The sequence below is a fragment of the Pleurodeles waltl genome, chromosome 10, assembly GCF_031143425.1.
Source record: "Pleurodeles waltl isolate 20211129_DDA chromosome 10, aPleWal1.hap1.20221129, whole genome shotgun sequence".
Lineage (NCBI taxonomy): Eukaryota > Metazoa > Chordata > Amphibia > Caudata > Salamandridae > Pleurodeles > Pleurodeles waltl.
Window position 1 is genome coordinate 64,769,060 of NC_090449.1, and position 21,032 is coordinate 64,790,091.

The following is a 21,032-nucleotide window of genomic DNA, read 5'->3' on the forward strand; positions in this document are numbered from 1 at the left end:
AATCTCTCAATGGTCCAAGGGGCGCTGCTTAGGGGTTGCTACTTAAAATCATTGATCCTGCACATCCATGTGCACCCACCCTCTACAGATACAGTAAAGTAGTTCACTGAACCTTCCATCACCTTCCATGTTGGTAGCTGACTGCTGTTTGTTAGGGGAGTGCCTGGGTAGAACGAGGTTTAGCTAAATACCCTCTGACTTGAGTGGGAGATCAAAACAGGACTGAGTCCTAGCCATATGTAGTAGAAAAGTAGAGAGGTGCTTAGCCAAGATTGGATCTGTGAATCAGGCGACTCCTTTGTCATCTTGAGGATGCTCCATATGGCAGGTAGTTACTACATGAGGTATCTCGGTGTCCGTATGGCTCAGACTGGCATATCATCAAAGCCAATAAACCTATTAATAGTAGGTTCTGGCCAATAAGTGGTAAATTATCTGAAAATTACTTTGTAACCACAAGTTAAAAAAGCTGGGCCCATATAAAACCAGGGAGTCGGAATGTTTGCTTGTCTTTTTGTCGGGCACCATTAAGTCAATTGTATGCCCTGAAGTATCTCCTCCAGTCAATCAATTGGCTGGTGTTGGAGGTGTTCTCTTTCATGTTGGTAATATTGCATAAAGTTCACTTTTAAACAGTGTGACTGTATTTGAGAGCTAATATCTAAGGACATCACATCACTGGATTTCTCAATATCCATCTGCACAGGAAGTGACATCACTTCCTGCCTTCTCCCTATTTCAATCAACTCTGCAGAGAATGCACAGTGATGGATTGCCCTGAAAAGGGTGACACAGACAAGCTCATCACCTGTTTGGGCCTGGCAGAGCCAGAAAGAACTGCATCAACCCCCCCCCCCCCAACCTAACCCACCTAAGCCTCTTTCTCCAGAAGAATGCAATGCCATCAACCTCTTATTCAGTGTAAAGATACAGAAGAACTGACAGCTGATCAACAACACCAAGCCTGTTTCATCTCATCACCCATCCCTTCTTGTAGAATCCTGCAAAAGTTATCATTCAAACCCTTATATCTCACAAATCTTGCTGATAGACTCAACTTCCTTGTCCTTCATCAAAGCTCTCTCTGGTGACAATCTCACTCGTTCTCACCACTGTCAGTTCCTTCCTGACTCAAGAAATCTTCCCGGAAGCGCTCAAGAGACCACAGATTCTCCACTCCTAATGAAACCCTCACTAGACCCAGTTGACGGCATCAGCTATTGTCCAACCACTCACCTGGTAATCATGGTATTCGCTAGCAGCATCTTTCCTGGGTTTTCTTCCTACCTTCCCAACCGACAACAGTTTGCTCACATGCACCTCCAGGTCCCAAAAGATCACGATCACTTCCAGAGTCCCATACTGTTCTCAGTCATCTTCAACCTCTAAATGGAGCTACTTTGTGCTCTACTCTTAGATAACAACATCAAGATTAACCAATATGCCAATGATACCCAACTCTACTAGAAAGTCTCCTCTACTTAAAATATCCAACTCCAAAAACACTGCCTCCATATCGTCCAGACCTGGTTGCCCCGTGCCTACTTGAAACTAAACCCAACCACAACAGAATGCAGACAGTGCGTTTTCTAAGGGTGCCTGTCGGCCCCCTCTGTGCTATGAGATAGCACTCGGCTCCCTTAAAGGAGCCGAGTGCTATCTCGTAGCACTATTCCTGCAGGTCTGACCAGCAGGAACGCTCTATTGCAATGTTCCCACTGGTCAGACCGGTGGGAACATTGTAATAGGGCAGAGGGGGATGCCACAGCTACGGCGGTAGCATCCTCCCCACAGCTTTGGTGGTCCTGTGGTCAGACCTCCAAAGTTGAAGTGAGGCTCAAAAGTGTAAATATGAAAAAACAAGGCTTCATGCCTTTCCCTCCTGTACATCTAGGATCTGGAATATCCCCGTATCCATCAGGCCCTCCCAGTGCTACTCCAATTTAGGAAAGAGTTGAATATGCACCACTTTAAAAGAACACTACATTACAATGCATTAACTGTCCACAAACCAGTCACCTCTTCTATCACAGGTTGACTTCATGCTTGTCGTTGATCTTGTACAGTGCTCCAATGCCGTTTTTCTGAGTTTGCGTTATAAAAATACCACATACATGTATACATTTTAACTTGTTTGTTGCATCCACAATGCACTTCTAGACTTGGTAATTTTATGAAGTTTTTTAAAACCAAATATCAGTCCCTTGACAGTTATAAATACCTACTATAATGTGCAGTAGAATCTCTTCTCGAGTAAATCTGTACATATGTACCGTCCTTCAATAACCTTCTGTCTAGGTTTTTCACTTGAGAATCAAAATCATGTAGCAGAAGGATGACAACACTCATACTTGTCTTCAAATTGCGAAGCCCACTTTTGAAATATAACTTTTGCAATTCTTTCCATTTAAAAATGAAAAGGTTACCAAAATTCACGGATTTCCATTTTCACTCTTTCTATTATGTTTGATGGGGTGTAGTCCCCTTTCTTATGGAAGTGACATACTTTCTCAACAAGTAATTTGTCCACATAAGGTGTCAGCATGTCTCCTTTTAATGTACTGCTCTGTGTGTTTGTAGGTCTTCAAGAGCCCCCAGGAAGTGGTGACAGTGCTTATGATCCAGACGTTGTCTGCCATGGTCCCTTCGCTGCCCGTGTGCCTCAGTGCAGAGATGGAGCGCGTCGGCCCCGACAACAAGTTGAGCACACTTCTGGAGCTGCACGATGCCACCACCCACTTTGCCAAGGGGCTGGAAGCAGCCATCCTTCCTCATCTAGGTATGACATCCATTCCTCATAACACATCCATTTACTTTCTTGTTACAAGAGCCTACACAGATGTCCTAGGACAGAAACAGGGCTTACACTCCCTAGGTGCTGAATCCCACAGTGCAGTACCTCAGGATTCAGTCCCATTGCATCATCGCATAAATAAGACCTACTTCCACAGTCCTCTGCCCAGGCTTATCCAAAATATTCCAGACCACCTTCCAATAGATTCAAGGGCCTGGGAGAGTAGGTGTAGTCTTTCCTGAGGTACCGCTATAGGTTTAAACCGAGTTGGTCTGAATAAACCATGGGATGGACATGGCACTGAAATAAATATACAAGGCTTGTTATTGTGACAATGCTCCAGGTGCCATAATGTTCTTGTGCAGTATCAGTCACTGCTTCTGTGCCCAGTCTCCAGTGGTTTGAGTTTTCTGCTGCCACACTGCTGATGCATCATCCTGAGCTGGGAACACATACAGCAATGGTCTTCATAAGGACAGACCGGAAGAGACCTTGCGCTCTGAAATTTGCAACATCTATCCCCTCAACCAGCCCCAATACTTCGTTTCTCTTGATTTGAAAATGTGCCTCTAAGTTCTGACAGTACGAGTACTATCTTTAATTCCTTTGATATCACATTCTTTACTGTTACTCATTCTTTGTTTATTGTTTACTTTATTTTGCTGAATCGGTCTTGCTTTAGCCCTACATCTTTGCCAAGTTGTTGGGTGTTTATTTCCTTTGTATTGTTTTAAAATATTTCCCAATCGTTTCTTTGTAATTGATTGTCTGTGTCGTGGAACCATTAGAGTGGGTAGTTGTGTGTCTGTAATTTTAAACAATTTTCTTGTAATATGCTAAAACATTTTGTTATCTTCTTATTGTAGCCTCTTCTGAGAAACAGAATAATCTTTGTACGGTTCCTTCTTTTACCTGCCTAATGTGGTCCCCCTCTAAGGTTTGCCGTGAAAGGTAGCCCGCAGATGTTTAATCGAGGTCCTCACTTGACGTGTGAACAAGTCATTGAAGGAATCAAGTCAACCCCGTGAATTCGGTCACAGCTTTAAGTGTAAAATGAAAAATTGTCTTCAAATAAGGTGTTTAACTTGTATAGTCACAAATATTACTTATGCTCTACTACTATGAAGTTGATACCCCATTCCAGACAATCCTGTGCCTCAGTATACAAGGGATATTTCTGCAAATGTAAATTTATTTGGGTGTACACATTTGTTTAGTTTGTCAAACAGCTTCAGAGTTTTCAAAGTAGCCATTTCCAGATCGCAAAAGAGGTCTGCTTTCCAGAAAGCCATCCGGGAACTCTAAATTAAGAATAAGTTAATTCAAGTCCCAGGGAAAGAGAAGAAGATGGATGGTATTCCTCAGGAGACTCTTATATCTGAATCCTGTGGGTAGTTACTTATTAACTATGGACTTGATGGATGCCGGCTTTCATGTTCTTCTAGCAGCTTCTCATGAGAAGTACCTGAGGTTCGCTGTAAAATAAATAATAATAATCAGCATTTTCTGTTTTGATTCTTTCATGTGGCCTGAAGTTGGCACCTCGGGTCTTCGCAAAGCTGATGTCACCACTGGTTGGCCATCTTAGGTTTCCGTAACTCAGTGACGGGCTTCCCTATGACACTTCTGAAACCAGGAGCATCTGGAAAAGCACACGTTTGTTCTTTAATAGAAGAAATGTCAACCTCTACTATCACAAGAACTTAAAAACAAAGTGTTTCTCACAGATCACAGAGAAGCAGCAAGTCCAGTGCTTAATTTGAGCCGGTGGTTTCAGGTTTGATGGCCGGCACATATTTTTCTGCCTCAAGCATTTGCTGTGGGCAAAAGACACGTGGGAAAGACTGAGGAAGAGAAAAACGGAAAAGAGTCACAAAGGGAAAAGAAAGAAAGCTGCAAGGGCTGAAGGGGCAGGAAGTGGCTGTAAATGGATTAAAGAGGCCTGAAATGAGTTCAGGATTACGCTGCCTCAGTATTCATTGCTCGCACATTTAATTGCTGCAGCCGAGTGTTTCAAAGGAGAGTTTTGGGCACCGGCACGTTTTTTATTTACAAATTAGCAAATCTACATCTAGCTGCCTTGTATCATCATCTCCCCAGTGCTCCATTAGTAATAAAGCATAAGGCTCACTTCCAGTCTGGAACCAAGGGTAATTTAGAATAGTGCAAAGGACAGTGGTCCCACTATGGACTTATTTCATTGAGTATTGATAAATGAATGACTGTATAAATCATCCACTTTTGGTCTAAATCCAACATACAATGCGGCCTGGCCAACAACTATGTATTGGAGACTTCCACTTTAGTAAATTGTTGTAGCATTCATTCAGTATAAAATGTGATTACACAGTGCAGCAAACTTGAGGGAGTGATGTGTATATGGGTGAACAACTGACTCTGGACTCAGAAATGTACACGTGGCCAATCAGTCTGGATGGAAGCAAGATAACAGCATTTCGACCTCTTATAATTTTAAGGTCATCATCATGACAATGCTCAATTAGGAGCACTTCTGGGCTGAAAGTAAAACAAATTAATAGAACGTAACTAATGAGGATTGCTTGGCATTTGGATTATCCAGGGATATTGATTAAAGGCACTGACTGCCAAATGGCTAGCAGGTCCCGGGAGCGAAATTCTTTTAAAGGTAGGACATGGTGTGAAAAATGGGAAGAGACTAGAAAACTGATGAGGATAAGTGGTATTTGGAACACATTTACGGCACAGTCAGTAGTGGGAAGGTACTTTCCAGGACTGAAGGAACTTCATCACTAAATGCATGAAAATCAACGAACTATAGTAACTATAAGGAAATGAATGAGGCAAGTGGGTCATTTGACACATATGATATCAGACTCAGTACTCACTGATGTTGGTCCTGAACAGGAAATCTAAACAAAAAGCAGTAACATGTAGACCCATATATGATAGGGCCAAAACACGTGCATATAGGTTTCTTTCCTATATATCACCGGAAGGTGGCCAAAAATAATTAGTCCAACACCTAAATATGGTCACCACACGTGAGAAATGATTCCCTCAACTAGTTCTGTAGCAGGCTGATAAAACTGATGTGCAGTTGCAGGAGTTCATGTCTTGACCTACATTGAAGCCAAGAAGAATAATGAATGGGGTAAAAGTTGAGTTATTCCTGAGTAGTCTATATATACAGAAGTAATGAGGAAGTTTCAGCCAGCAGCAAGAAAAACACCAGGGTGGTTTGGAGACTAGTTCAAAGTGGGTGGGGGCAGGGCATGTAGAGTTACAATTTGAGGAAGGCCTTCCTCCTTATTCAGTGAATCACTGCGTTGGCACAGTAGTTTCCTCTGGTGGGATTTTTCAGTTCATGGTCGATGGTTTATAGCTGAATATCACCAAACATCCAACTGGAGAGAGATAATAACTGTGGAGAAGGTGTTAAAAAGATTTCATATTTTGATTCAGGACGGTGCACAATGTCAAGAAAGTTTGGTTGATCCATTATTTTCCACCATTACAAAAAATGACCCTGTGAACCCTTGTGTTGCAGGAGGTTCAAGTCTTGCTTTCTTGACCTGTTTGCATTAAAAATGAACTAATACACGCAGTGGTTTTATACCCATTTCCCAGAGGAAAGGACAATAGAGTTGAATGGACTGCTAATCAAGTCACTCCAGAAATTCCTTTATGCTTTCCAATATTTTCCTTTAATTCCCAGATTGCTGAATAGGATAATCAAACCATCTCCTGAGGTGATTGTAGTAGTTCGGTTTAGACCTCCGAGATCTTGGTTCCCTCTTTTAAAATTCAGGCTCTGGCTATTCCCTGGCAGTTTTGAAGGAAACATTTCCTGCTCATATTTATCTCTCAGTTTGTAAATTGAATGGGAAGAGTTGCAGAGAAAGGGGTACCAGTTCCATCCAGCTTTGGCTATGCAAAGCTCTTGTAGGCATTTGACTTTAAGAGGTTATTTACACACCAAAGTAGTATAATAATCATTCTTGCTCTTCAGTGTGAATTCCCTTCAGTTTTGTAGTTTGTGTGGCAAGGGTTTTCAAAACACCTATCCGTCTCCACTCAGAGATCCCTGTAGGCTTTCGATACGGCATTTAGAGAACCTTGTAGGAATCTAGGTGTATAGGAGAATCTTGCACTTCGTCTTCAAAAGAGTTTCTTCTTCCACATCCTAATTCTAGAATTCTCACTACTCCTTGGGAGTTAGAGTTGGTGTTGAGGCTCTTCAGGGTCATCTGTATGGTCAACACGAATCAGTAGATATAATACCTCTTTTTTATTTTATTTATTTTTTTAACTCTTTTTATTAAATTTTTCCAACCAGTGCATAAAAGATTTTAAAAAAATACATACAGAACAGCACTGTACTTTGGCACCAAAAGTAACAAAGGCGTTCCCACTGCAAAATCTCCCCCCGCCCCCAAAGCCCCACAGACATTCTGTCATAGTCTTAAACAGTTCTTTATGTAGGCCCCGTTCTCCTGCGCTTGAGTCCCATTCCCACCTCCTCCCATCTTGCCTTGGATTACAGACCTCCATGGACCCCCAGGGAACACCCCGACCTTACCTCCCTACAAAGAGAGTGAATGATACATCAACCAAGAGCTCCATATCCTTTTAAACTTTCTCAGACAGCCTCTGTTTGCATATGTTACCTTTTCAGCCATCATATACCCATCCATTCCTCTCCTCCACGCCTCAACCGTTAGTCCAGGGGCTACGCCCCACAAACGGGCCACGTCTTTTAGCCACCACCAACCCAAGATTGCAGAAAAGGAGTTTTGCCCTGGGCACATCTACATCATTGGTAATGCCCAGGAGGATATATTTGGGGTTAAGCGGTAGCCGCTCAGCAACCACCCCCTGTAGTTCCTCCACAATCTTCCCCCAGTATTCCTGCAGTACCGGGCAATCCCATATGGTATGGAAAAAAGTGCCTATCTGCCCCTGACATCGTACACAGATCGAATGATGCGCCCTCCCAATGGCATGTAGACTCTGCCTATCATAATAGATCCTGCTAGGGATCTTAAACTGGATAAGTCGCAGCCTCGACCTGATGGCAACTTCTGGGGAACATCAGTGCGGCCTCCCAATCGATATCCTCCATGTCCCCTAAGTCAGCCTCCCATCGGCGGCGTAGTTTACTAAGGGTGACTGGCATGTTATTGTTAATTGTCCTATACACCATAGAGACAGCTTTCACTGTTAACTGTTCAGTCAACAGTCTACCCTCCAGCGGGACATATTCCGGTATTTCCATCCCAGGGAGGCCCTCCGCTCTCCAAGCATGCCTCAGTCGAGCGTAGTAGAGGAACTGCGTCTCTCTGAGCCCATAAGCATCCCTCAGTGCAGCAAAGGGGATACAGTTCCCCCCTGATCTCCCATATTAGAAATTCCAGTGCAATCCCACGTCTCAAATCCTGTCAATTTTCTGATTTCTGACAACCAGCCACCCTCCCACAGGGGGAGGGGTCATCCTAGTTGGTCTGCACATCCAACCTAGCATCTTGGTTGCTCTAGTCCATGCTCCGAGAGCCACCTGCATAGCGGGTGGTATTAGTCGCTCTCCCCTTCCACCATATAAATAATGGAAACAATACCCTCCTTCCCACTGCAATCTCTCTAGCCTAAAAGTAGGGTGGTCTCCGGGGGCAAACATCCAATCATTAATGTTGATCAGGTGCACAGCCTAATAATATGCTTCCACGTCCGGCAGGGACAGGCCCCTACTGTACTGATTAAGTTGCAGGGTTTTGGGCGCAAAGGCATGGGTGTTTTTTTCCCCATAAAAAGACCTGCACATCCCGCTTCAGGTTTTGTAGTACATATAATAACTTTGGTAGGGGGGTCATTTTAAACACGGTCACCCTACCCATCAGGGTGAAGGGGAGGCCGCCCCCAATGCTCCATATCAGCCTTGCACATTTCAGTCACCCTCCATAGATTTTGGACATGACAAAGATCCGTCATGTGTGTCATAAAGATGCCAAGGTATTTGAAAACCCTCACTGGAATATTTGAGTTGACCCGTAAGGGAGTGGGGAACCGTGCCCTCCTGTGGTGCATAGAACACTGACTTATCCCAGTTAATCTGATACCCAGAATAACTCCCGTACTCCGCGAAAATCTGGAAGAGACATGGCAGAGAATCTAGGGGATTTGCTACATAGAGGAGGATATTGTCGGCGTATAAGGAAATACGTTCTTCCTCTCGTTCCCCTTCTATCAGCCGGAACCCAAATATCAGGTGTTGAGTACAGATCTTGCATGCTGGGGATTCTATAGTGAGTGCGAACAGGAAGGGGCACAAGGGACAGCCCTGTCTGATGCCTCTTGCAATAGGGAATTCGGATGAGAGAGTCCCATTCCCCCTGACCGCCGCCATCGGGTTACCATAGAGCAGCCGCACCCTTTCCTGATACCTGGGGCCCACCCCAAACCTCTTTAGCATCCCTCCTGGGAAGGGCCAGTGAACAGCATTGAATGCTTTTTCAGCATCCGGGGCCAAAAATATGTGGGGGTCCTAGCGGCGCAAGATGGTATATATCCAGTTATGTGTACGCCTCAGGTTATACTTCGTCTACAGTCCTGGCATGAAGCCGGATTGGTCTTTGTGAACTCAATGGGTAATAACCTGAAGGTATGTGGCTAGTACAGTGGCCAGCACTTTCACCTCTACATTGAGGAGAGAAATCGGCCTATACGATGCACAGAACGTTTTAGGTCGGACCTCTTTATGAATAATCACTATTTCCGCCATCCTTAAATCCGTGGGGAGTGTGCCCTGGTTTCTTGCTTCCAAGAACATCGCCAGGAGATTGGGGGGGCTACTAAAGCGCTCAGCTTTTTAAAATGCTCCGCTGGGAACCCATTAGGGCCTGGAGCGTTCCCTCGTGCAGCCCTGCATTGGCCTTTTTGACCTCTTCTAGGGCAATATCTCCTTCTAAGGCTTCCCGGTCCTCAGCCTCCAAGAGTGGGGACCATAATGCCCTGCAGTTACTCCCTTATGGGATGTGGCTCTTGCAGCTGGTGGGCCCGGTACGAAGACCGATAGTATTCGGCAAAGGCTCCCGCAATTTCTATATTTGTGGAAACCCGCACCCCCCTTGGGTCCACACCTCGTCCAACCACCTCACCCCCATTTCTTTCCTACTCAGCCAGGCAAGGAGCTTCCCTGCCTTGTCACCTGTTTCATAGAGCCTATACTGGGCATTGAGAAGTCGAGCTCTGCTTTCTGACTCTGCCACTGCTCTATATTCTGCTCTAGTTAGCTCCAGGCGGCGAAGGGCGGGAGGAGCCGGCACCTGTGCCATGGTCCCTTCCATCTCTAGAAGTATCACCGAGGACTCGACTGGCCCCTGATTTTCCCTGAAGTATAGTTCTGTGTCTTCATGGAGCCCATGGGCCACCTCACGGTCTTGGTTAGGTCCCAAGCCCTAGCTTCAATTTTTTGGGGTCTCCCTTATGACTTCTCAATCCGTAGCATCAAGGGGGAATGGTCCGATAAATCCCAGGCCGGATAGTCTGCCTAGTGGACCACCTCCACGTCCCCCTCAGGGGCAAAAATGTATTTCCTGTCGTGGGGTGGACGCGTCTCCAAAGATCCGACAGGCCCTACGTTGCCGCAAATTGGTACAATGGAGTATGTGAGCCCCTACCCGCAGACACCTCTGAGCGATCTAGCTACATGTCCATTACTTCATGAAAATCCCCTCCCACCACATGAGTCGAGGCATCGGCTGCCAATAAAATCTCTGCAAGCTTATCCAAAACAGGTGCCTGAAGTCTGTGGCAGGCATATACACTTACCAACAGTACTTTCTGTCCACCCCAGAGTCCCTGTACCCCCACGTACCTTCCGGCTGGGTCCACCCACTGTCTCGAGAAATGAAAGGGCGTGGATTTACAAATTAAAATTGCCACCCCCCTGGTGCCAGTGTAACATAGGGTCCTCTCCCCAGAAATTTACACCTGGTGCCCTTGAGATGTGTCTCCTGTAGAAGCACAACGTCCGGGTGTATTCTCTTTATCTACTGAGCCACCAGACCTTGTTTAATGCCAAGATAGCACAGAAAAGGCCTTCATATTGACTCGGGGGCCATATCACTTGTGGGAGCCATTATACTTGAGGAGGGATCTCAATGTGGGGGGGGAGGCTCCCCCGTCCCCTACTCCAAGGCGTGTGGGTGGCACAACCAATCACCAGCTGTGCGGACTGCGGGACCTACAATGCCTACATGTCTGTGGTGTATCCGACATCAACAAAAAAAGGCAAAAAATAACCCGAACTAGACCTGCTTCCTCCCCTCCCCACACCCGACCTCACATGTTCCGCTGAGAGTAAAAAAAAAAAAACTCCATGCTACCACTCACCAAGATTCGAGAGGTCTAGCCTCCTTCCCCCGACCCTATCCCTTCAACACAAAACTACAACTCACGGGTTGCCTCCCCACGGGAAGGCTACCGGCCACACCCCTCAACATGAGGGAACTTGTCCAATGTCTAGATTACGGTCCAGTACCACGTACTGCTCCACTTCATGCTTGCACGGGTTGGTGCTATCACGTTCAGCTCCTACTCCGTCAGCCCCACCTTATTGCGTTGTCGCCACAGTCTGGACCCTCCCTTCCGCCTCGAGAACCACCTCTTCTGCTTCTAGTCAGGTGATGTCCGCCACCAACGGATGCGGAGACCCCACTGTTGAACCTGTGGTCGCACTCGGGCCATCACTCCCATGTCCGGCACCAAGTTCACCCCCACCTCTCCTTTGGATCACCGAGTCCAGGCTCTCCTCCGATTCAGAGGATGCTGCTCCGCTCTTTGGCGATCAACTCACTCACCACGGCGTGTCTCCAATTCCCATCCGCCGCCTCCACCCCCTTCTCCTGGGTTGCGACCGATCTCGCCACGCCATGGGCTGAGATGGCCCGGGTCGTCCACTTGACTCATTGCTTCCTCTCCCAGACAGTTGAGGGCGCTCCTGTAGCCATTCCCATGCGTCCTCTGGGGAGTGAAATAAGAGCGCTTTCCCCTGGAAGATGACTTTTAATTTTGCTGGGAAGAGGAGCACGTATTTTAGCCAGAGGCTGCGGAGTTTAGCCTTCACAGAGTCACAAGTGCGTCACTGCCTCTGAACCTCTCTTGTGTAATCAGGAAAGATGAGGATTTTTAGAGTTTTGTTGCCGCACCTCACCCATCTTCGGACCTCTGTGAGGATCATGTCTCTGACCCGGTAATTTATGAAACCGGCGATTGTGGGCCATGGCACCCTGGGAGGGGGAGGGAAGGAGGAGGGGGTGGGGCCTTAGCGTCTTGTGGGCAGGTCCAATGACGAAGCAGGACGAGAATTTCTCTGTCAGCAAGACACTTTTCTGCCACGTTTCCAGGAACTGGCCTATGTTTTTTCCTTCCGGGAAGCCCACGAAGCTCAGATTGTTCATGGGAGCCCTATTTTCCGCATCCTCCAGCCGCCACATAATATCTTTGTTGAGGATCATAGTCTCAGCCATTTCCTTGCTGAGATTCTGGACCGTGTTTTCCAAATCCGATATCCGCGTTTCCGCCGAGGTGACCCTTTCTGTAGCGTTCCAGAGACCTTGATGCAGGAGGGACACCTCTGAGCGTACTTCTCCCACTCGTCCCTCCAGCGCCTCCCTCGAGGATTGAATAGCCAACAGAATGGCAGCGTTGTCAGGTGCTGCCGGAGGGTCTGCAACCAGGGGTATGGGGGATCACCATCTTCGTAAAGGGGCCACCCGCCCCTGTCTGGGTGGCTTGGGTTCCTTATCTCTCGCCATCCCTGTGTTTATGGCGTACGACCATCTCCGCTGGCTGTCCACCACTGCCACTCCCACACGGGCCAATCAAGGGTTCTGAGGGCCGGGTCCGTTAAATGCGCCTCGATCCGTTGGCGCCAGTCTGTGCCTTACCATTCGAGCCCCCCGGCCAGGGCGGCCTGGAAGGCATTGGGTGGGGGATGAGTGGGGGGAACCACCACACCCCCCCCTCAACACACAGTATCACCTCCAATTACCCCTGCATCTTCCTGCCCCCTCGGAGTGCTTCTTCCTATAGTGTGGGAGTTGGAGGGGGGTAAGGTCACCAGAGGCCCCTCTATCGCCCCCCGCATTTTCCAGCACAACCAGGCCGGCTAAGTTCTGCTCCCTGCTGCCCTAGTTGATCTCATATCCTTCTTTCCAGATGGGGGGGGAGTCCCCGAGGCGGATGAGGACAGAAGTTGAAGGCCGAGCAGCACCCCACCCCCCCCCCCATCTGGGGGGCCTGCCCAGCGACTCGTGGGCCGCTGTTGCAGCCTCAGCGGCGACACCGCTACACCGCCGCCCCTTTGGCCCTATGGACACCAGGGCAGATGGGGAGAAAGGCGGGGGCCGATCAGAGCCCCCGCTGCCCGGGAAGCCCACTCCGCGGCTCCTGGGCTGTGTCTGGTGCCTCCAGTCTGGGCTCTCTCTTGCACCGGCGCAGGCCTCAGGAGGCCGCTTCTGCCCCACCTGGGGGAGGGGGGCCACCGCACCTCCTGCATCGCACGGGGGCAGCTGGAAGACAGCGGACCTCCCATCAGGATTCATTTTTGTAGGCTGGGATGTAGGTCTCTCAGGGCGCGTCCGACATCGGCGCCATCATGGCTCTGCCTCCCAATATAATAATGCTTGACTGTAAAAAAATCACCTTTTTACTGGCAATTACTTTGGCCAAAAGGATTGGTGACTTGGGAGTGTTACTGCCATCTGTGCCTAACTTTCTTTCAGAAGTCCATTCTTGGAGGAATAGGTGCCAAGATCTAACTTGTTTTTTCTTCTCTTTACCCTCCAGAGTATGGAAGATTATTCCTTTTAGATGTGAGGAGGGCACTTTTTATCTTTTTGAAAAGGTCGTCTAATTTTAGTTGGTCTTACCATATGTTGGCCCTTTTGGGGCCGCAGGTCAGGTGAAAATGCTTCCTCACTGAATAGCAGTAGACTGATAAGATCTGCTGTTGCCTTGGCTTATTCTATTGCTGATCAGGCTTTTCACGATGAAAAATAGTAAAGACTGGCCAGAGGTCTATCAGATTTTTGGTTTGATGTTAATGGTATACCATTGGCAGATATGTGTTGGATGGCATCTTTGGGGGTTCTAAGTACTTCTGTTCATCATTACAGACTGCAAGAGAGTGTTGTTGATGAAAATTACTTTGGTGTGGGAGAACTGAGATATATTTTATTTTGTCTTCTTTTTCACCATATTATCACTGTGTTTCAGCTAGTCTCAATATCAGTGTGTTTCTCTTTTGTGCTTTTTTTCTTTAACTAAGCTGGTTAAGGTTTTGGTATTCCTTCCTAAATAATGACTGTGGTGAGAATGCATTCATTACTGTTTGTACTAGCGTCCTCGTGCCAGTCATTACGACCAGCTCATTCCTCTCTTACCCCTTCTTCATTTTGCTTGGAATGAAAGGAGAAAACTGGCTAAGCCAAGCACATGTAAGCAACACAGGAGGACATGGGCGGCACTTCTTATCGCTTTATTTCTTGTTTTTTATTTTGTGTTCTCTTTAATTGTCTCTTCTATCTAATCACCTTTTTAAGAATTCCTTCCTTATGTGCTCGGAGTGTTAACTATATCAGTCAATTCCTTTTTAGGTGACTATAACTTGGTGAAGGTGATGGAGTTGGTGGAAGCAGTTTATGGGCCGTATGCCCCACATCAGTTGCAGTATGGAGACCTGGAGGAGTCCAACCTGCTGATCCAGATCAGTGCCATGCCTTTGGTATGAACTTTGTTGGGTGATATATGTGTCTTTCGTGCATCGTATGCTCCACATACCCCGAAGATGCTCTAATAGTTCCTACATATTGGAGTTGTGGCAGTAATATAAAACTCCAAGAGCCCAGGCGTTCCCATTGCTTGTCCTGTTTCTTTGAATAACCAATGGAGCTCAATGACTTCTGCAATGCTCTTGAGATTGTAGGGCCTTTCTGACCTTGAGACCCAGGAACCCTTTAATTGTCCTTTCCAGATTTGTACCCTTTTTCATTTTTCCTGACTTTCCAGAGTCCCCCCATTCCCCTTGCATCATCTATCATGTCACTTCAAAGCTGGTACCCTTTGCTCTTTTCAGGTTATCACTTCTCAGTGCACTGTGTCATGACAATCCAAATTAACTACACTGGCACCTGGAAATTTGGGGCTTCTGCAATGATTTCCTCATGAATATACCAGCCAATTGTGTTACTTGCCCGGGCAGATCACTTAGGAGGCAAACGATTTGTTCATCCGGTTCATCTAAATGTTCTTTGTGGAGCAATGTACTCAAATTACTTGATCGTATAGTCCTGTGAATCGGACAGTCCAGTAAAAATGTCTCAAGTCTTCTTTGATACCACAGAGGCATGTAGTTAGATTGCAGTGTTCTTCCCGTTTATGATTTCTTTTATCAAACAGTAACCTTTTCTCACGAGGGCAAACAGGCTCCCTTATTTCTCGTTAGCCAGTGGGTTAACTACTGTTGTGCACTTGGTGACGGATCAAACAGCCCCCTATGGTGAACATGGGACAGACTGACCATGTGCAACTGTTCTCTATTTATTTGCATGGTGCATACTTTGTTTAGTCACCATGGGGTTTATTTGCCTTTCTTAAATAATTCGAAGATTACTAGGGGCTTGGTATAGTGCCCAGTTGACTCTTTTACTTTATTTAAGCAAGAGTGTTGCGAAAGTGGAATACTATTCAGCTTAAAATGTACCCCAAGGCCCAGTCGACCAGATTGTTTCCACAGGATTTAGCTCTTTTTAGGCTACATTTCAGGGGAGCCATCTGGCATTTATTGTCGATGGAGGTGTAGTACAAATCAGATTCCAGGATAGCAGTGGGAATTCTTTTGGGGAGGTTGAGGATTGATTTCCAGAATTTCCTTCCTCTCAGAGCGGCTGACAGAGCAAGTACTCTTGCCCAGGTTATTCCCACTAACCTATTAAGTATTTTTCCTGCAGGTCTAGTTGATGTTTTTTCCTGCTGCTTTAGTTTGTGTTTTTTCCTGCTGCTTTAGTTGGTGTTTTTTCCTGCTGCTTTAGTTGGTGTTTTTACCTGCTGCTCTAGTTGGCGTTTTTTCCTGCTACTGTAGGTAGTGTTTTGCTTTGCTCCTCTAGTTGGTGTTTTCCTGCTGCTCTAGTGTTTTGCCCTGCTGCTCTAGTTGGTGTTTTTCCTGCTGCTCTAGTTGGTGTTTTTCCTGCTGCTCTAGTTGGTGTTTTTCCTGCTGCTCTAGTTGGTGTTTTTCCTGCTGCTCTAGTTGGTGTTTTCCTGCTGCTCTAGTACTTTGCCCTGCTACTTTTTTTGGTGTTTTTCCTGCTGCTCTATTTAGTGTTTTCCTGCTACTCTTTTTGGTGTTTTTCCCGTTGCTCTATTTAGTGTTTTTCCGTGCTGCTCTAGTTTTTTTTTTTTTTCCTGCTGCTCTATTTAGTTTTTTTCCTGCTGCACTAGTTGATGTTTTCCTGCCGCGCTAGTTGGTGTTTTCCTGCTGCTCTAGTGTTTTGTCCTGCTGCTCTATTTGGTGTTTTTCCATCTGCTCTAGTTGGTGTTTTCCTTCTGCTTTAGTGTTTTGTCCTGCTGCTCTATTTGGTGTTTTTCCTGCTACTCTATTTGGTGTTTTTCCATCTGCTCTAGTTGGTGTTTTCCTTCTGCTTTAGTGTTTTGTCCTACTGCTCTGTTTGGTGTTTTTCCTGCTGCTCTATTTGGTGTTTTTCCTGCTGCTCTAGTTGGTGTTTTCCTTCTGCTCCATTTAGTTTTTTTTCCTGCTGTTATAGTTGGTGTTTTCCTGCTGCTCCAGTATTTTGTCCTGCTGCTCTATTTGATGTTTTTCCTGGTGCTCTATTTTGTGTTTTTCTGTCTGCTCTAGTTGGTGTTTTCCTGCTGCTCCAGTGTTTTGTCCTGCTGCTCTATTTGGTGTTTTTTCCTGCTGTGTTTTTTTAGTTACCTTTTAGGTCTTTCAAGGGGGCCTATTATCTGACTTAGCCTCCAGTGCCGTTACATATGCGGCTCTTATCCCCTCCGGAGTGTGCGGGGCACGCCACATGTCTGTTTTCTTCAATCTCGGGGGCAATTACTCAATGTTGAGCAGTGTGTGACTTCCGAGCTATAGTGATGCACCCCTTAATCAGAATATAGGCTAGATCTTTACATTGTAGTGTGTATTTATTCTTTTTCGACTCTGACATTTCTCCCAGGAGGCATATTAATGATCATGCAGCATGGTTGTCAATCTATGGTCAGTTCCATCTGGAAAGTTTACAAATAGAGAACATCTTTCAGATGAGAACTGTCGAATTTTTGTTCTATAATAAGAAAACAAATGTAAAAATCAAATATCTCCCCTTTAGAAAAAATGCTTGTGTACCCTAATTCTGCTTTTTATTTTCCGGTGAAAATAAAGAACTCTTAGGTCACAATTTTTAAAGAATATTACAAATCATAATTTGCTATATTAAAAAGACAAAGATTGCTTCATACCTACATATTTTCTCAAGTGTTTTTATTTAATGTAAAATTATAAAGCCCTAATCTACTAGCTGCTTCTTCAAAGTGCTTGTTTAAAAAATGAAATGTGCCTGCGTAGCCCACAAAGACAAAAGAGACATTTCAGTATTTGTGAATTCAACTCACGTACCAGTGATTTAGAGCCAGTAACGTGTACCTTTTCCTTCCCTGCTACTTTAGGAATATCTCCCTGGGCATGGGTTTAATACCCAGCATCTGCATGTTTACTTGCTGCCCTTGTTGCTGTATCCTGCCCACCTGCTGTCTGCTTTCTGATGCCCTCCTTTTCCCCTCAACCCCGAAGAGTTATTCTTCTGTCTGCTAGAGGTCTTTTTTCTGCCTTCATTGGTCTATCTGTGGCATATTTTCATTCTCCTCAATAGGTATTACACACTGAGTGCATTTCTGCTAGCATACGTGGTATACTTGTCTGAGTCTGGATGTATATGCCTCTGAACCATTTCAGTTGTTGGTGGTTTCTTGTTCCCCTAATGTGTTTCTTCCACGTAAATGCATTTTTCAGTGCTTAATTTGTAAATAAAAACGTGCCGGTGCGCAAAGCCCTCCTCTTAAACATACTGCAATTAAATGTGCGAACACAGAATACTGAGGCAGTGTAATCCTGAAGCCATCTCGGGCCTCTTTAATCCATTTACAGCCACTCCCTGCCCCTTCGGCTCACTTTTGCAGCTTTCTGCTTTCTCCCTTTGTGACGCTTTTTCATTTTTGTCTTCCTCCGTCTTTCCCATATGTGTCTTTTGCTCGCAGTAAATGCCTGAGGCAGAAAAATAAGTGCCAGCCCTAAAAAATAAGGGCCGGAGCCCCGCACCGGAAAAAACAAGCACAAATTAAGCACTGGCATTTTTATCATCCCCCCCAAAGTGTTTCCGTTGCTGTTGAAAGTCTATTTCCCTGTCTCCAAGATCTGTCCCCCTTCATGTATTCTTTATTCCGAATGATGTCCTTGAATTTTCATTAATCTGCTGCTTTTTTAGTTGTATGCCTCTTCCCTCATAGGTGTGTCCCTCTGATATTTTGCTCCGTGTCTGCTGCCCCTGTAGGTTATTGTTTTGCATTTCTGCTGGAATGTAGTTGGTTCTTATCTGTGCTACTGTGTGATTGCCAGGCCAGGCAGTGGTTGAGCCATTTCTTTTCCCTTTGCAGGAACATGGGGAGGTTTTGGACTGTGTGCAGGAACTCAGCCAGTCTGTGAGTAAACTTTTCAGCTTGGCTTCAGGAGCAGTGGAGCGATGCATCAAGCTGACGGATGGACTAGGAGCATGTGGGCTGCTCCAGGCACTTCAAGCGCTCTTTAAAAAGTGAGCCGGTCTTGTCGTCTTCTAAAGCATTGAATGAACGCTCCGTAGAGTTGCAGAAAGTATGCTAGCAAAAGTATGTTCAATGCCACTTTAATCCTGTTTTAAGGTATACACAATGTCATTCAGGTACAAGTAATATACCTCGTAGTCCACTGACGTGGTTGAAAGGCTGAAGTTTGCTTCTAGGTTTTATAGGGTTTCAGCATTGCTGTCTTTTTCATTAGGATATGCATGCTGTTCCCTGAACACGTTTAATAACCATGATTAAAATCGAAATTTGTTTTATGCATTACAACATATTTTATTTGTTTGAAACAATAACACAAATACAGCAGGAAGCTGCAGTTTCCCATAGTTGCCGGGCACTCAGAAGGAAGGAGATACCATCACTGAGCACCACAGCTCAAAGTAAAACACTTTCCCCAACACTGGACCTTTCATAGACTCGCCTGCTTGAATGATTCCCCGTTGTCAGACTGGGAACCCTCTGTAGTCAGTGTTGACAATGCAGTGTGTAAGACATTCAGTAACATTGAAAAAGACCCATAGAATTAGCAAACCTCATTATGTGACTCAACCTTTGGCCAATCAGGTGAAAGAACCCGGAGCACTTCCACCCCCAGAGGCTTCCAAGTGATGCATTTTCTACCTCCAGTCTAATGATAGGGAACCTGCTGGAGCGCATCCTCTAATGTCTTTAAAAGGAGTATTTTTACTACAGTTTTGAGTTGTTTCTTCTCAAGTTGTTTCTTCTTAGAAGGCTTTTCAGTGGTGCTCTGAGGACTGTGCTTCATTTTCCAGCCCTTTTGAGGAGAATTGATATTTGTTTTTCATACCAGGATTAAAGCCTGGCTTATGCTGCAGTTAAGAAGTCCTTATTCAACGTGTGCAAGCCAGGTGGGAAGAATAAAATCTAAACGTTTGCCCCACATTCTAAAAACCTGTACTGTTTTCATCAGTGGCATATTTTGAAGCAATTCGATAAATGTAGCATCTTTTCACTTAAGTAATCAAGGAACTGAGAAAGGTGTTTTTACACTAACCATACTTGAAACAAGCATTTACAATGCAACGGGTCTCGGGTTTGGTCATGTTAGAGCTGATCGCGTTGTAAACTCCTAACCCGACTTTTCACCAATCGGGCAAAAGTGCATTTATGTACATAACCCGAAAAAGTGAAATCAACTATGTAAAACGCTCGACTTCTGCCAAGCGAGATCACGCTTGTAAATTAGAGGAAAAGAAGTCCACGAGCCCGATGGAAAACAGCGAGCCTCGCATGTTTTCTGTACTTGGTCACTGCGCTCGAGGAGGGCTAGCCACCGGAAAAGGCATTACGTATGCGTGCCTTCGACTAATGAAAGCAAGCAGATTTTATTAGGGAAGCACACAAACCAATAAATAAACGCTGACGTGAAGTGGACAGGGCTCCAAGCCCTTTTCTAAATACAAAAGTGTCTCGCTGCGATACGCATGCGCGAGCGCTTGCAATGCAGGCTCGACCCTAAAAACAGTTAAGTCTTCAACTTCAGGAGTGGAGACACAGAATAGTGATGTAACGAAACTTGAGGGGGCCCCCTTGCAAAGTACCTGGAAGTGTCCCCCCTCTCCCCTGGACCCAGTTCAGTGCCTGCTACCTGTGCACAGTGTACTGAGCTGAGGGCCCCCCCCCCCCCCGGAGCCTAACAAAGGCCCCGGACCCCACGGGGGACATGGGGATCTTTGTTACAACACTTATATAGAAATTAGATCTGCTACCCACTTCGGAGAAGTCCCATTCTAAAATTTCGTAAGTGCCAAAAAGGCACCCGGACCATGCGTCTATAGATCAGATTTGCAATCAGCCACTTCTTGCAGAGGAAAAAGGGTAAGTGAGGACACTCTCAGGAAACATACTCAGAAGTCTGTCTAAGGTTCAGTGTTCCAAGAGGCCAATACACCTTCAAAAAGAAGAAAATGCCTTAGTCAATGACTTAATGAGTTGTAAAGCTTATGCCCCTGTTACTTTACAAGATCCCATCAATAAGGTTGGAGACCGTCATTGCACGTATAGGCACTTATACTGTCAAAAGAAAAGACCTTGTTAAAAAAAAAACTTGTTAATAGAGCAGGTACCGATGACGTCAGTGCCTTATGTGACATCGGCTTCATCAAGCATAACCTCATCATCAATTGCCTCTTTATCAACAGCCTGGTTGTCCTGTAGATAATCAAATATTTCTATTCTTCCTGCACTCTCCATAGTGGCATCTTCCTTTGCAGCTATGGGATCATTAGTATCCTCCACTTTGTCTATATGTCCACCGAGTTCGACCATGCCGCTCAGATCTTTATTACTGTCGCCACTTCCTCCGCAACCTCCAAAGAAGCTGCTCCACTTTGGGCAAGAG

At 45.7% G+C, this 21,032-nt stretch overlaps 1 protein-coding gene across 1 annotated transcript in view; it reads left to right on the top strand.

Annotated features, from left to right (window-relative positions):
• Positions 1 to 21,032, top strand: part of COG7 (component of oligomeric golgi complex 7) — a 223,176-nt gene that overhangs the window by 111,687 nt on the left and 90,457 nt on the right. Inside the window, exons 8-10 of the mRNA XM_069209670.1 lie at positions 2,581 to 2,779; positions 14,431 to 14,558; positions 18,488 to 18,642. Coding sequence (XP_069065771.1) covers positions 2,581 to 2,779; positions 14,431 to 14,558; positions 18,488 to 18,642 — 482 coding nt within the window. The remainder of the gene's footprint in view (positions 1 to 2,580; positions 2,780 to 14,430; positions 14,559 to 18,487; positions 18,643 to 21,032) is intronic.